The 16176-nt window shown below is 36.5% G+C and overlaps 1 protein-coding gene across 1 annotated transcript in view; it reads right to left on the bottom strand.

The window, feature by feature from the left end:
- Window positions 1–16176, bottom strand: part of glra3 (glycine receptor, alpha 3) — a 96325-nt gene that overhangs the window by 14149 nt on the left and 66000 nt on the right. The window contains exons 5-6 of the mRNA XM_056457480.1: window positions 10779–10861; window positions 7287–7424 (exon numbers count right to left, since the gene is read on the bottom strand). Of these exons, the coding sequence (XP_056313455.1) occupies window positions 7287–7424; window positions 10779–10861 (221 nt within the window). The remainder of the gene's footprint in view (window positions 1–7286; window positions 7425–10778; window positions 10862–16176) is intronic.

The following is a 16176-nucleotide window of genomic DNA, read 5'->3' as shown; positions in this document are numbered from 1 at the left end:
ATCAGAAGTGGCTTATATGAAAGGCAAAGGCCTCTAGATTATGCTTATTTTACCAAAATAAAATATGATCAGGCCTTGATTTGAAATTATTTAATTTGGACAGTAAGGTCTGACTTCGCTTAGACAAGTCTTGTCACTTAACAAAAATAATGTATATAGAATATAAAGTCATGGTGCAGTGGAAAAAGAATTAGTATTGTGTATGATTCACATGAGCTTGGAGGACTGCATCCACACATCTCTGCGATGACTCAAATAACTTATTAATAAAGACATCTAGAATGGCAGAGAAAGTGTTCTTCAAGCCTTCATCAAGATTCTTTGGATTCATCTTCAATGCCTCCTCCATCTTACCCCAGACATGCTTAATAATGTTCATGACTGGTGACTAGACTGGCCAATCCTGGAGCACCTTGACCATCTTTGCTTTAAGGAACTTTGATGAGAGGCTGAAGGAGCAGCGCTATCCTGCTAAAAAAATTGTGGTTTGTAACGCTATGGGCAGCTCAAATGTCTTGATACCTCAGGCTATTGATGTTGCCATAATCTCTGTAGATCTCTCGTATGCCCCCATACTGAATGTAGCCCCAAACCATGATTTTTCCTTCACCAAACTTGACTGATTTCTGTGAGAATCTTGGGTTCATGCAGGTTCCAGTAGGTCTTCTGCGGTATTTCTGATAATTAGAATTCAGTTCAACAGATGATTCATCTGAATAATCTACCTTCTGCAACTCTTCCAAATGATCAACTAGAAGTCAAGTTATTATTTGTTGCTCCTACAACTGGGATTGACGACAGGACTTTTGTCAGTTAGTGTATATTATCATATAATATACCAACTCAATTTCATGACAATTCGTAACTTTTTGATTTAGTGGATAATTTGTTTTAATTTGTATGATCTAATTCATACAATTTAGTATGATTTGCTCATCCCCCAATGATGGTTGGGTTTAAGGGTGGGGTTTGGTGCCACGCCTCCTTTTTAAAATTGTACGTTTTCATATAACTGAACTCGAATTTGTACAAAGTGTTAGCCACTAAACTGACAAAATGTAAAATAGTTACATTTCCTCGTGAGATCAGGTTGAATATACCGTATAGTAATTTGTTTATATTATCATAGTTGTTTTAGTATTAGTATTTCCATGGCAAGCATTTAATTACCGCCGCTGATTAATTTAAGCACTTTACTGTAGTGTTTAAAATAAATAACTTTTGATTTTTACTGTTTGTACAGCAACAAAATCAAGACTAGTACCTGCCAAAAGATGCTTATTTTTGAAGCTGTGGCAGAGATTAATTTTTAAGCACGTTGCTTAATTTACATATTTCGGAAACCCAAAGGAGCCTCCATCCTTTCACTGACGGGCTTGTTCTGCATTAGCTCCAGGATGAAAACCCACTGTGACATCACTAAAGCTGTGCCATGTGCTTATTTCACATCCCTCATGACTCAACTGATGGAAGATGCGGGGAGCAGAACCACACGGCAGAGCAGGAAGTCTTGTCTGCTTGATGAGGAAATGTGTGAGCGATCATGCAGAAGGCCCTGTGTCCATCCTGTCACACTGTAGAGCCCAGAAACGCATTTAAAGAAGTGTTAATGAGCCCGATGCTGAAAGTGAAATGTCATTGTGGTGTTTGAAGGCTACTTTGATTTTTAGCATCTATATTGTACCCGTCGGTATAAAAATCACAAGGTCAGCAAGGGCTGCTTGTATGAGTAATGCGATCGGAAAAAAAGGCCCCTGGGTAAATTTCAGGGGTGGCATTTCACTTATACAATCACTTCACGAGGAAACATGCTTGTAGAGAAGTGTCTCTTCACATAAAGGGAGATTGATTGTTATTTGGCTTGATTATCTGACAGTGCCTGCTCATGTTAGCCACATGTAATGGCAGCATGAAGGAAGTGTGGTATATTCTCATGATCTGACAGACTGACAAATATGCGGCCTGTCAGGGGCTTGAAACTAGCTATCTGTCAAGTATTGAGTTATTGATTTCTTTTGTAACAGAGGCATTGGGACATTAAGTGATTTTTGAGTCAAGCACAGATGTAGGTTAGGAAAGTGAATTAAGAGATGAGTGTGTTGTATACAAGTCAGCAATGGCGAATACCTCTGTAAGCATGACTGTAAACACAAAAACAGATCCATTTAATTTCATTGTGAGCCAAACTAAGACACTGTTCTATTGTGTGTGTGTGTGTGTGTGTGTGTGTGCGTGTGTGTGTGTGTTTGTGTGTGTGTGTGTGTGTGTGTGTGTGTGTGTGGTACTAAACTGCAGTTGTAATGCTCCAAATTAAAATCACTACGTTGACGTATATTATTATAGTATTCAGGGAAAATTCCTGTGAGACTGCAGTCCATAAGAGTGCAGATATGGCTAGAAATAGTATTTCTACTGGCAAGGTGAAAGTAAAGAACACAAACAGCAGCTCATTTTCATAATGCCCAAATGCAATCTACCAAGAGCAAAATAATGTGGCTTGCTAATCAATATGCAAAAATCAAAACATTCATTCATTCATTTCCAGTGGCTACAACTAACTTGAACAAATCATCTTGCACTATTCATTTACAGTGTGTGAATATATACTTAAAATATATAACTATACACTCGAAAAGCCACTTTATTAGGTACACCTGTCCAACTGCTCGTTAATGAAAATTTCTAATCAGCCAATCACATACCAGCAACTTAATGCATTTAAACATGTAGACATGATCAAGACAATCTACTGCAGTTCAAACCGAGCATCAGAATGTGGAAGAAAGGTGATTTAAGTGACTTTAAACGTGACCTGTTTATTGGTATGGAGTATTTCAGAAACTACTGATCTACTGGCATTTTCACACACAACCGTCTCGGGTTTACAGTGAATGGTCTGAAAAATAAATAACATCCAGTGAGCAGCAGTTCTGTAGGTGCAAATGTCTTGTTGATGTCAGAGGAGAATGGCCAGACTGGTTCGAGCTAATAGAAAGGCAACAGCAACTCAAATAATCACTCGTTACAACCGAGGTATGCACAAGAGAATCTCTGAATGCACAACACGTCCAATTTTGAGGAGGATAGGCTAGCAGCAGAAGACCACACTGGGTGCAACTCTTGTCAGCTAAGAAAAAGAAACTAAAGCTAAAATTCACACATACTCACCAAAATTTGACAAGATTAGATAAAGTTGCCTGGTCTGATGAGTCTAGATTTCTGCTGTGACATGCAAATGGTAGGGTCAGAATTGGGCATCAACAACATGAAAGCATGGATCCATCCTGCCTTGTATCAACAGTTCAGGCTGATGGTGGCGGAGTAATGGTGTGGGGGATATTTTCTTGGTACACTTTGGGCCCATTAGTACCAATTGATCATCGTGTCAACGCCACAGCCTACCTGAGCATTGTTGCTGACCATGTTCATCACTTTATGACCACAGTGTACTCATCTTCTGATGGCTACTTCCAGCAGGAGAACGCACCATGTCATAAAGTGTGAATCATCTCAGACTGGAGCACCTTTGGGATATGGCTGAATGGAAGATTCGCATGATGGATGTGCACAAATCTGCAGCAACTGTGTGATGCTATCATGTCAATATGGACCAAAATCTCTGAGGAATATTTCCAGTACCTTGTTGAATCTATGCCACGAAGGATTAAGGCAGTTCTGAGGGCAAAAGGGGGTCCAACCCGGTACTAGTAAGGTGTACCTAATAAAGAGGCCGGTGAATGTATACTGTAAGTATATATAAATATATACTTATCAATCATTTTTGCACCTGAAATGGAAACGTCTACAAATGTATATCCAAACCCTTTCATAAAAATAGCTGCTCATTTCTAATTTCTAACTGCATGTTATATTGCATCCTAAGAAAAAAAAAGGTGTAAGACCCCTGATGTAAAAAATTTGAGGCACAGTTGAATTCAGAAGCTACATCACATACTGTGGGGAACAGAAAACAAGTCATTTTGTTAGCTCCGATTTAATGATTTTGTCTGTTCTGACTAGGCAGTTTGACCATATTTCAGCACTATGTGCTCTCCTGGCTTAAATAAAGCAGCATTAAATTAAAACAACAGCTCAGTTTCCCAAGTCGCCTTCTAAAGCTGCTTTTTCTGAAAAAGTTGTTGTGCAATAGCTTTTATTTGCAGGCTAAACACACACACACACACACACGCACACACACACACACACACACACACGCACACACACACACGTGCGTGTTTCTTACCAAATGTATATTACCATTTGCTTATTTGTCTGGATTCATTTTGTAAACCATTTGATTTATACAGACTTTTGCAGTTTGGAATATGCAAGGCTACCCATATTTTATTTAGCCTAACAATTACTTATGCATGAATTAAATCAAATTAGTATATCGAAATCCCTTCGAAGCTATTGACAGCTTGGCGCTTTGTAATTGTTTTACCTTTCATTTGGACGCTCACCTTTCAAGACGATCAATATCAATATATGAGCCAATATTGATTCAATTACTGAGTCTGAAATTTTAAAACAGTCCTGGGAATAATGTGACTGATGTGTAGTTCCCTATAGAATTATTCGGTCATCAACTGTCAAGAGATTTACATAAAAAAAGAGAGACCTTTGAATCTAGGGGAGCCTGACCACCCATTCCTTATTCCTTTCTTACCCCCCACCGCGGTTTACCATTTTCTCCTGCCTCTCTGGTCTTATATGGTGGACATCTCTCTCTCATTTTGTCATCACTCACTGTGGACAATTGTTTGAGGCTGCCTGACCTTGACCCACCAGCATCTGTCATTCATAGTGTCACATAGTCGCTCTTAGGCAAAAAAAAAAAAAAACACACAGAGAAAAAAGGTCATTACCGCCTCGTCACTCGGGACCGTGTCAGATAATTTCAGTGTATGAACCGATAGCACTGTAATGCATAAGCTTAAATATGAAAGGCAAAATAAAAGGCTTACTGATTTATCCAATTACATCTGACCAGGGTATTGAGAACTTAATCTCTTAAAGATAGATTTAATGGGATGGCGCGTACAGTATATATGTACCATAATACTCCAGTCACTGTTGACATTGACATTGCTCAGCCGGATTTTGTCTGTTTTTAAAAATAAAAATCCTCTGTAGTTCTCAGAAGTCTTACAGCATAATGTTTGGTCCAGTTATCCTGCTGGTTGAAGATTACGATTTCTAAATTTAAGTTTTGTGATTGCTTTATGGTCCACTACATTTAATGCGTTATATAAAATGATTAGCGAATAGAAAATCATAGGCAGGAAACACTGACTGACAGGACTTTCCTCACTGAAGTGTTTTCCACACACTTGATATTTATATGTCAGCAATTATGAGGTCAGGCGTTCGCTGCATAATTGAGACACAGAGATCTGTCATAACAAGCTTTTTCTGTTATCAGTTAAGCTGCTCCTTAACACTGCATCTCATTGAAGCATGATTTTAAATGCATTCTGTTGGATTGCTTTTTTCATTCTCTTTTATTTCTCGCAAACTGTGTTTCAATATTCTTCGAATTGCACAAATTGAAAATGTGACTTTTGTATGTATCGCAAAAGTGTTAGTGCTCACATGAGATGGTTTTTCAGGCAGTTCTGTAATAGCACAAACTATTCGCAAAACTTCCATATTTTTGCATTTACAGAGAACTGTGAGATAATCATCTTTATACCAGTGTTTTTCAACCCTGTTCCTGAAGGCACACCAGCAGTACACATTTTTAACCTCTCCCTAATCAAACACACCTGAATGAGCTCATCAAAACATGTGTCAGATATGGGAGACATCCAAAATATGTACTGTTGGTGTGCCTCCTGGAAAAGGGTTGGGAAACAATGCTTTATACATACTGCCTTGAGTTTTTCTTTCTTTTTTTTTTGTTCACCCCTAGATGCTCTATTGCATTGCACAACACAAAAATTGATCTGTCCATCCATTGGTTGCTCTGGGTACATTTTTATGCATGCTTTAGATGACATATCCACTAGAGGGTGCTATCTATATTTTTTGCAAATATGAAAATTACTTGGGGTAAGTTAAGTTGTACATTTCATATACACATCCTTCTTGTACATGTCAATAAGATGACAGGGATTGTTAGACAGATCAAAAGCACTGACCTAAATCCTTCCTTAAACCAAACTAGTAGTTTTCAAAAACAAACGCATGAGCAAAGTGAGTAGATTTACCTTGATTTTGCATTGCTTTTTCTCTTTTGTGGATCTGTAATCACTGAACTCAAAGCAGAGTAATTTGCATCACAAGTACAACATTGTACAAAGGGAGCTACTGAGCAAACTGACCACAGCAAAAAATGCCCTTATAGATATAGATACAGTAAATGGGGCAAATGTATATTTGATTACAAACCTAAAGTCATCTTTAAGTTGTTCTGTGGTATTTATTTGTTGTTTTGCAATGAACTGCATGAAAATAATATCTTATTTGTTGACTTGTATATCCCTGTACATTTTATTAATATGACCAAGAAACAAAAGTTGTCATAATACAGTCCCGAAGTGTTCATTTTAACTACAAACTGCAGCCAGATGTATGTTGTTAAAGCCTGTGTTGACAGTTCCACTGTTAAAATCACATATTTTGCCTCCATGTGTGGTTTTGTTCAAGTATAAGGGCTTTTTAACATTAATGCTTGCATAAAATGCCTATATATCCTCTTTGATGAACACCTACATCCATCAATGTTGATTTTTGGACTTTTTTACTTATAGTAATTATGTATTTTTGTTGTTTAACATTGGTTAATGGAAACAATGTCATTTAAAAAAAGTATTGACATTTAGAAAATAATTATAAACATTTTACATAGTAAATCTTCCATCCCACAAAAGGAGTAGTTCTTAACTCCTTAGTTTTAACCCAAAACACACATGACCCCGCATGTTTAAAAGAAAAACAGTCAAATGAAATATTATTATATCACACAATCATGCTTAGTAGAGCAAAAATAAAGAAAAAACCCTTAACTGTACATTATATGTTTTTTCATTTGTATGGAAATGATCTGTGACATGGTCGAAGCTTGCCAAATTTGCCAGATGCCAATGTGACACCCTCACATACTTGAAAACCATGAATGGTGCCATGCATATGAGTTGTGAATTAATGCCTTCTGAAAGCATGAAATAATCTACATTTAATTTGCATTTAGACTAAGAAACATCATTGAACACGTTTTTGAGTATATGCAGTTGAACAGTTAATTGTTTGCATGTTGTTGAATGGCAAGCTTTGGAAATTACCTGTGTTGTAGTGCTTGGTGCAGTATCTTAAATCAGACTCGTCTTTGAGGATGAACTGTGGAAGGGTCAGTCCATCAGCCACCTGCACTGGTCCCTTTTCTTGCCACTCAAAGATCAGGTCATTCATTGTGTAACCAACTAGATGAAAGAGCAAGAGAAACGTTTAGATTTGTCAGTTTCAGAGTGGCTAATTTCACAACGTTTTTCATTCCATTGCTAATAATACTAACTCAACTGTTAAAATTTGACATTAAAAGAAACAATTTCTCACCAATATTTAAAGAATATTCATGACCATTTTATATCAAGTCTCATCACCTATTATGTAATAACATTTTAAATACTATGTTTTATTTAATCAATTTGGTAGGTATGATTTTCTTTACACTCGAATGACTTAAAAAGATTCATCCAAAGTTCATCCAAAAATAATTTTGCTCCAATCCTGTTTGAGTTTTTCTTTTTTGTACCCAAAAAGCAAGATACACTGAAGAATGATGTGGATAAAACAGACATCAATCTCCATAGTAAGTAGTAGTAATACCTTGTTTTGCATTCAACCAAAGAAAGGAATTCATTTTAAGGTGAACTGTCACTTTAACCAAGCCTCAAACACTTTTAGCCTTAATAGCAACAATATTTTTTTCAATAAAGCATAAGCACATTTACTAAAGTATACCAATCAATGAAATTTGTATAAGTACATAGTTATTGACATATAACTATATATACATATATATTTATATATATATATATATATATATAAATGTATATGTGTATATATGTGTGTGTGTGTGTGTGTGTGTGTATATATATATATATATATATATATATATATATATATATATATATATATATATATATATATATATATATATATATATATATATATATATAGGTCAATATGTACTATAATGAGTTCTGTACTTTAATGACAAATGTCTATATCCTTGCCGGCAGCTATCTCTCTGAAACTCTCACATGGTCGCCCATTGAAGCTAAGCAGGGCTGCGCCTTGTTAGTACCTGGATGGGAGACCACATGGGAAAGCTAGGCTGGTGTCAGAAGTGGTGTTAGTGAGGCCAGCAGGGGGTGCTCAACCTGTGGTCTGTGTGGGTCCTAACACCCCACTATAGTGAAGGGGACTCAGTGAGTGCTGTCTTTCAAATGAGATGTTAAACGGACTCTCCGTGGTCGTTAAAAATCGCAGGATGTCCTTCGAAAAAGAGTAGGGATTTAACCCTGGCATACTGGCCAAATTTGCCCACTGGCCTCTGTCCATCATGGCCTCCCAACCATCCCCATATCATAATTGGCTTCATCACTCTGTCTCTTCTCCATAAATCAGCTGGTGTGTGGTCTTCCACAATATGACTGCCGTCACTTTATCCAGGTAGATGCTGCACACTGGTGGTGGATGAGGAGATTCCCCCCAATGTGTAAAGTGCTTTGTGTGTCCAGAAAAGTGCTATATAAATGTAAGAAATTATCATTATTATTATTATTATTATTATATTCTAAGATGCAAAGTTAATTATGAAAGCTGTCTGAATTTTTTTTTTTTTACAATATCACATCAGACATTTGCTTCAAAATTTAAGTTTTTAGATTTTAAGATCACTGTGACACTAATGTGAGTTTTAATCCAATATTGTAAAAAGAAACTGGCTTTCTTTTTTTCTCTCTTGATCTCTTCACTGTATATTTAAACTATGTACATACAGACATGAAATAAGCTAATTGCAGTGTGTAATGAAAAGGCACACAGCTTCAACATGAAGACAAATCATATCACAAAGCATTAAGCAGTTCACCAGCACAATATCCTCAGGGCTGCAAATGCAGCGGAAAATGTATGGTGTGATGTTGAAATGGTGGATATAATTATCTCTGTTTCTAGTGTCACTTGTGCTTCTCTTGATGGTGCCACTTTACCAGAGGGAAGGTGAACCTGCTTGTTCTATTCTGTTCTATTCTATTCTATTCTATTCTATTCTATTCTATTCTATTCTATTCTATTCTATTCTATTCTATTCTAACCTGGGCAACAATATATATTTTAACAGTTGCCCGTAGCTTGCGATTCACAGGTGTTTTCTGCTTATTTAGGCTTTGAATTGCGTTATATGATTTAAATCTCTGCTTCAAGAACTTTTGATACTGAAAATGGTGCAGATTACAATTTATTAGCTCTCTGTGAAATGATTATTTCATATATAATATGATCATTTTCATATAATTATCATGTATAATGAATATATATTAACAATATTTTTAATAATAAATGTTTTAATCAATTTAGTTGCTTTTACACAATATAATAATATTTAATAATATTTTACCAGTTATTTTTCAGGATGATAAAATTCAGCTTAAAATGCAGTTTAAAGGCTTAAATAGGTTAATTAGTTTAATCAGACAACTGAATTAGGTAAGTCACTGGATGAGTGGTTTGTTTGGAAGGCCAGCTAAGAAAAAAAGTATTTATTTTATTTTAATAAACACACACATATATAATTAATATATATATATATTAATCATTTTGGGGTCAATATTATTGGCCCCCTTGAGGCTTTTTTTATTGACTATACAGAATGAACCACAGTGCCTGATTAACCTTAAATGCCTAAATTGCCCCAAGTTAAAAAAATTCTCATAATGTCAATACAGCTTACTTCATCACACTTTTTAACAGTAATGGTTGTCAAAACAGAGAACAGGTTCCCAAACTTCCTATAATGCAAAAGGAAAGCCTAATTAAATGTAAAACATATGAATTGCAAGCTACAGGCAACTGTTAATTAACCGATACACTTTTGCACTTTTATACACATTTCTGATCTACCGAATGATCAAACTTCCAACAGAGACAATTGTTCTGTTAGAAATTATGTAATGTGGAGTCTCTCAATAAGCAACTCACAACTTTTTTTTTTTTTTTTTTTTTTTTTTTTTTTTTTTGGCGACAAGAACATGGCCACTCTAAAATATGTATTTGTGAAGACATATTCCCCATGACATAAGGCCTTTCGTTAAAAAGCCTCGACCCCAGCTCAGAGCAATCGTCATGGGAAAGATGGAGGGAGCGGTGGCATGTTTTCCAGTCCACAGAAAGCTCTTGGAATGATTTGCTGAACACTTTGACCACTGGCTTCACTAATCTTTAACCAGATACAAGGCACTTAGACTGTAGAAAGCATGTCCGGCCTATGTGTCCTCAAGTTACTGGCTAGAGATGGTACAAGATTTCTCCATGAGGATATTTTAAGGCGACATGTTGAATGTCTTCAGGGTCCTCCCTACCCATAATTTTAGCACAACTCTACCAGGTGAATGCTAATGCCAAACATGCTTCACATCAAATCTGCTACTGACCTCATGCTGAAGCTACATTATCAAATGAGTGTCTGCTTTCCGGAGAAATGTAAACGAGGGCTGGGGGGAGTTACATAACAAGCTCCTGATGAGAAGAGGTCATACGAGATTACTCACAACTCTCCAGCTGCATTATGCACGTCTGCACATCCATGGGGAAATTCTTCAGATCCATCGGACACGAGAGCGTCAGAGTCAATCTAAAAAATCCAATGAGAAAATGACATCATAGATGTTATTGTATGCACACCTTTTGTTTCTAATTTTATTTTAGTACCTATTTAATCACTTATTATTTTTGTTTCATCTTATCAAGTCTCAATTACTTTAGCATTGTAAGTTTCTTTTATTTATGTGACACTGGACAAAAACACTCATAAAAGTACTTTTTAAATGTTTTATTGAGACTTACAGTGTATCCGGAAAGTATTCATAGCACTTCACCTTTTTCACATTTTTTATCTTACAACCTTATTCCATAATGGATTAAATTTCTTTATTTCCTCAAAATTCTACACAAAATTCCCATAATGTCAATGTGAAAAAAGATTTTTTGAATTTGTTGCAAATCAATTTAAAATAAAATAATTTTTTGAAAAATCCCATGTACAAATGTATTTACAGCCTTTGCTAAATACTTTGTTGATGCACCTTTGGCCTCAAGTCTTTTTGAAAATGATGCCACAAGCTTGGCACACCTGTGTTTGGGAATTTTTGCCCATTCCTCTTTGCAGTACCTCAAGAGGCTCTATCAGGTTGTATGGAAAGCGACGGTGTACAGTCATTTTCAGATATCTCCAGAGATGTTCAATAGGATTTTGTTCTGACCTCTGTCTGGGCCACTCAAGGATATTCACAGAGTTGTTGTGAAGCCACGTCATTGATATTTTGGTGGTATGCTTTGGGTCATTGTCCTGCTGGAAGATGAACCGTCGCCCCAGTCTGAGGTCAAGAGCACTCTGAAGCAGGTTTTCATTCAGGATGTCTCTGTACATTGCTGAATTCATCTTTTTCTTCTATCCAGACTAGTCTTCCAGTTCCTGCTGCTGAAAAACATCCCCACAGCATGATGCTGCCACCCTTCACTGTAGGGATGGTTTTAGCCTGGTGATGAGCAGTGCCTGGTTTTCTCCAAACGTGACACCTGGCATTCACTCCAAAGAGTACATTTTTAGTCTCATCAGACTAGAGAATTTTGTTTCTTATGGTCTGAGAGTCCTTCAGATCCCATTTGGCGAATTCCAGACAAGGAGTGGCTTCTGTCTGGCCACTCTACCATACAGGCCTGATTGGTGGATTGCTGCACAGATGGTTGTCCTTCTGTAAAGTTCTCCTCTATCCAAAGAAGAACACTAGAGCTCAGACAGAGTGATTATAGTGTTATTGATTACCTCTCTGACTAAGAACCTTCTTCCCCGATCACTTAGCTGAGATGGCCGGCCAGCTCTAGGAAGAGTCCTGGTGGTTCCAAACATCTGTCACTTAAGGATGATGGAGGCCACTGTGCTCATTAGAACTTTCAGAACAGCAGAACTTTTTCTGTAACCTTCCCCAGGCTTGTGCCTTGAGACAATCCTGTCTCGGAGGTCTACAGACAATTCCTTTGTCTTCATGCTTGGTTTGTGCTTGGACATGCACAGTCAACCCTGGGGGCTAATATAGACAGGTGTATGCCTTTTCAAATCATGTCCAATCAACAGAATTTGCCACAGGTGAACTCTAAGCTGCTGAAAAATCTCAAAAATGATCAGTGGAAACACTGATTACACAGTTGGTGGGCATGCTCTGGATCATCACTGCCTTTGACGTGCAATTGATTCATATCTCATATCCACACATTTTAGAAAGGGAAACAACATCCATAAAACAACAACATCAAGTTAGCAACTGGAACTGGAAACAGGTTGAGTAGCAGAGCTGGTACAAATGTACAGTCACTCAAAAATAGTATATCATTCCTTAAACTACTTTTTCCCCCCGAAGGAAAAGTAAAAAATAACTTTGTTTGAAGTATACCAGTACTCATGCAACCCTTAGTGCTGAGAAACGCCTCATTAACACACTTTCAAATACTATAGCCAATTTAGGCCCTGTTCCCATGAACACATTTTTTTTTCTATGCAGTTTGGCCATTTGTCTAGACAAAAAGGCAGTATCAGTTGAGTCACAGTGTTGAAACGCAGTATCACCGTGTGGTCTTGTGACCTAAAGACCCTCTCCTTTCTGATTGGCCAACACTGCTTTATTCTAATGCTGGATTTACACCAAATGTGGTAGACTTGATTGAAAATAATTCTGCCTGTTCATGACAAAAGCATCCCGCATTCCACATTATTCATGCAGTGAGACGGTAATTTGCCTCTGTTTGGGTGTTAGCATTTACTTTGTAACTCACCAGTGCAAATACTTCGCTCTGGTTTTAGTGTGAAGCCAGCATAAAAGGCTTTTATCGCTGCCTGTTGGTTTAGCATGACCTTAACAGTGCATCACAGTGAATTTTTGTGTTTTCATGTGGACCTTCTTGTGGTGAGGTGACAGTAAAGCCCACTGAGCCGCTGTGCCGCATGACATGTTGAATAAAAATATGCACAATGTATATTACTGATCAAAAAAATTTAGTTTTGATATATTCATGGGACGAAATTAGCAAAATATTTTAATGAAACTGAATTTTCATTAGATATTTTAAGGGTTTTTGGCATAAAAGAAAAATCTATAATTTTGACTCAATGGTTTTTTTGGTTATTTCCAAAAATATATTAAATAAACATAAAACTAGTTCAAAGAAATAAATAAGTCACATACTGCTAAGCTAACTGATATTTGTCACTGCACCAAAAAGGTGGGTTCCACAAAATTCCTTCATGTTTTTTCCATCATAAAATGATTAAGTTGTCCCCAAAAAGCTCAAGAAGTTTAAACATTGAATTATTATTATTATTATTATTATTGGAGTGTGGTGTTACATTCTGATGCTTTTACTATTCTCAATTGTTTGTGGCTTTGGATAAAAGTGTCTGCTAAATGAATAAATAGAAATGTGAAATGTAAATGTAATACGGTTTGGGCTTTTTTCCCTTGGTGGAAAAATTGTAAATGTAAATGCAATTCAGGGTACGTTCTCTGAATGTGTTATGCACAAATTCACGGCTCAGATAAAGAAAGGAATCAAAGTAGAGGTTTGTGAGAATCGGAAGCTGCTTGAGTGGTGGGATTTTTCTGAACGGGGGCCTTTAAAGCAGAGCAGAGACGAGTCTGACAGCCGCAGATTGGCCATGTTTTAATTACACTCCTTCTCCCTCAGGGAACCACGTGGATTTCAGTTAGAGTGAATCCTCTGTCGTTTCACATCTGCGCAGCTTTCTGTCATATCTACTCAAAAGCCTGACATAATTTGCCCCTCACTATTAACTCCAGCATTTCCTTTCTACCCTTCACCCTGCCACATTGATATTGTCTGCTCTGTCATGACTGGTGCTGAATGACATTCTGGTTATTCTTACATTTAGTGATGGGTTGGTTTTTTTAGGGTTGAAAGGAAAATTATATTAAAATGGTAGTTCATCCAAAAATGAAAACTCAAACTCAAGTGGTTCTCAACCTTTACACATTTATTTCTTCAGTTGAACACAAAACAAAATACTCTGAAGAATGTTGGAAAGAAGAAGCCACTGACATTTATAGTAACGAAACACACTTTGGAAATCAATCTTGGTTTTCCCCCCAACATTTGTTAGTATATCTTCCTTTTTGTTCAACAGTAAAAAAATAATAATAATAATAATAATAATAAATCAGACTGGTTCGGAACAAGTGAAAGATGAGTAAATTCTTATTTGGGTGAACCATCCAAAATGTTTTAATTGAAAGTGTAACTTTTTTTAAACAATTATTTAAGCCAACACAGGATTTTGGATTGATGCTACCATTTTACTAGTACTAGATACTAGTGTAGGAGTAATTTTCATAGGCCATGCCCCTTTACCTACTCAAAAGTATGTGTCAAATATCTTCCTTTTACCAACATTTACATTTTAAGTTTGTTTTGCCGCTCTGTAAATTGACATTTGGTTCACCTAATCCAATGAGTCACAAATTCTGAATAGTAAATGTAAAGACGTCTGAAATCACATACATCCCTACTACAGTGTAGGGTTTGTATACAATTGTGAATGTGAAATATTTTCAGATACTAGTGTAGGACTTATTTTCATAGGCCATCGCTCTATACCTAATCAAAAGTATGTGCCAAATATCTTCCATTTATAAACATTTGCATTTTAAGTTTGTTTTGCCGCTCTGTAAATTAACATTCGTTCCACCCAATCCAATGAGTCACACATTTTGCATAGTAACTACAGTATATAGTATGTGAAAAACAGTATGTGAGCCAAGCCGCATGTCTGAATATATAATATTGGAAAAACGACCCACAGTGCTACTACCAGAGAGATTCTGAAGAGCCCATTCAGTGGACACTTTACTTTTCCTTGAGGCCATATGAGGGAATTTATGAATGTGAGTGAATTGACATAAGTATCATGTTATGATGATAAACGGCAGACAGTTCTTCTGAATCTCATTCCACTTCTCCCGTTCATATATAGAACATATTTTCCTAATAGTCATGAAGTCAAATTCATATTCAATTGTAGTACCCACTTGAGTAATATGCGGTTTTGGATGCACCGAGTCAGCGGTTGGTGGGCTAGTTTTGTTTCACAAATCAGCTGTAATTCAACATATTGCATGACGTTCAAAATCAAGTCATACTTAATTTATTATTTGCGTAGCTGCATTTGCATCATATTGTCATTATGAGATTCTGACTTGTACCACATGACCGACAGATTAATTTAGATGATGAGATTAAGCATTGATTGTGCTGAAAGATAAATAAATAATTTTGAGTTTGAGAACATGAACGTATGAGAACAGCTTAAAGCATCACATGTAGATTTCGAAGTTATTAGTAATTGGTAAATTATGTATACATTTAATATCTGAAATCCTACCTTAATACACTGTCAATACATAGTATAGACATTTAGTGCCCGCCCCCAAAACCAACTAGGGAACCCTTTAATCTCAAAGGGGGTTTAATGATGTGACTGTAATAGAACTCCAAAGCTAATTTAGATCTTATTGGGAGCTTCTCGATATCCACTTACTCGCCTCTTCATTCTCAGTCCTATGACCTGTAAACCAATCCAGCTCACCTGTATTTTGCACATTTCAATCATCTAATTGCATCATTATAGCTATTAATATAAGACTGGTCTGTAATCAATTCTCAATGCCGATGTCAATTAGATGTCATTTTTACCTAAGGGTAGTTTGTATGCAGGGTACTGTAGCAATTTACAAAGTCCAATGTAAATTTGGAATCAAAGATTTCAGATGAATGAAACATTTCCTATGTTCTTATGCTTTTTGTGTCGTTATTTTTGTGGTCTAAAGGGCGTCAATGTGTGGAAGCCAAATAGACGTCAAGGTTTTGACATCAAATCAATTA

The sequence above is a fragment of the Danio aesculapii genome, chromosome 1 (genome assembly GCF_903798145.1).
Source record: "Danio aesculapii chromosome 1, fDanAes4.1, whole genome shotgun sequence".
Lineage (NCBI taxonomy): Eukaryota > Metazoa > Chordata > Actinopteri > Cypriniformes > Danionidae > Danio > Danio aesculapii.
The sequence above is the reverse complement of the archived record's forward strand: the minus strand, read 5'-3'. Positions and strand labels throughout refer to the sequence as shown.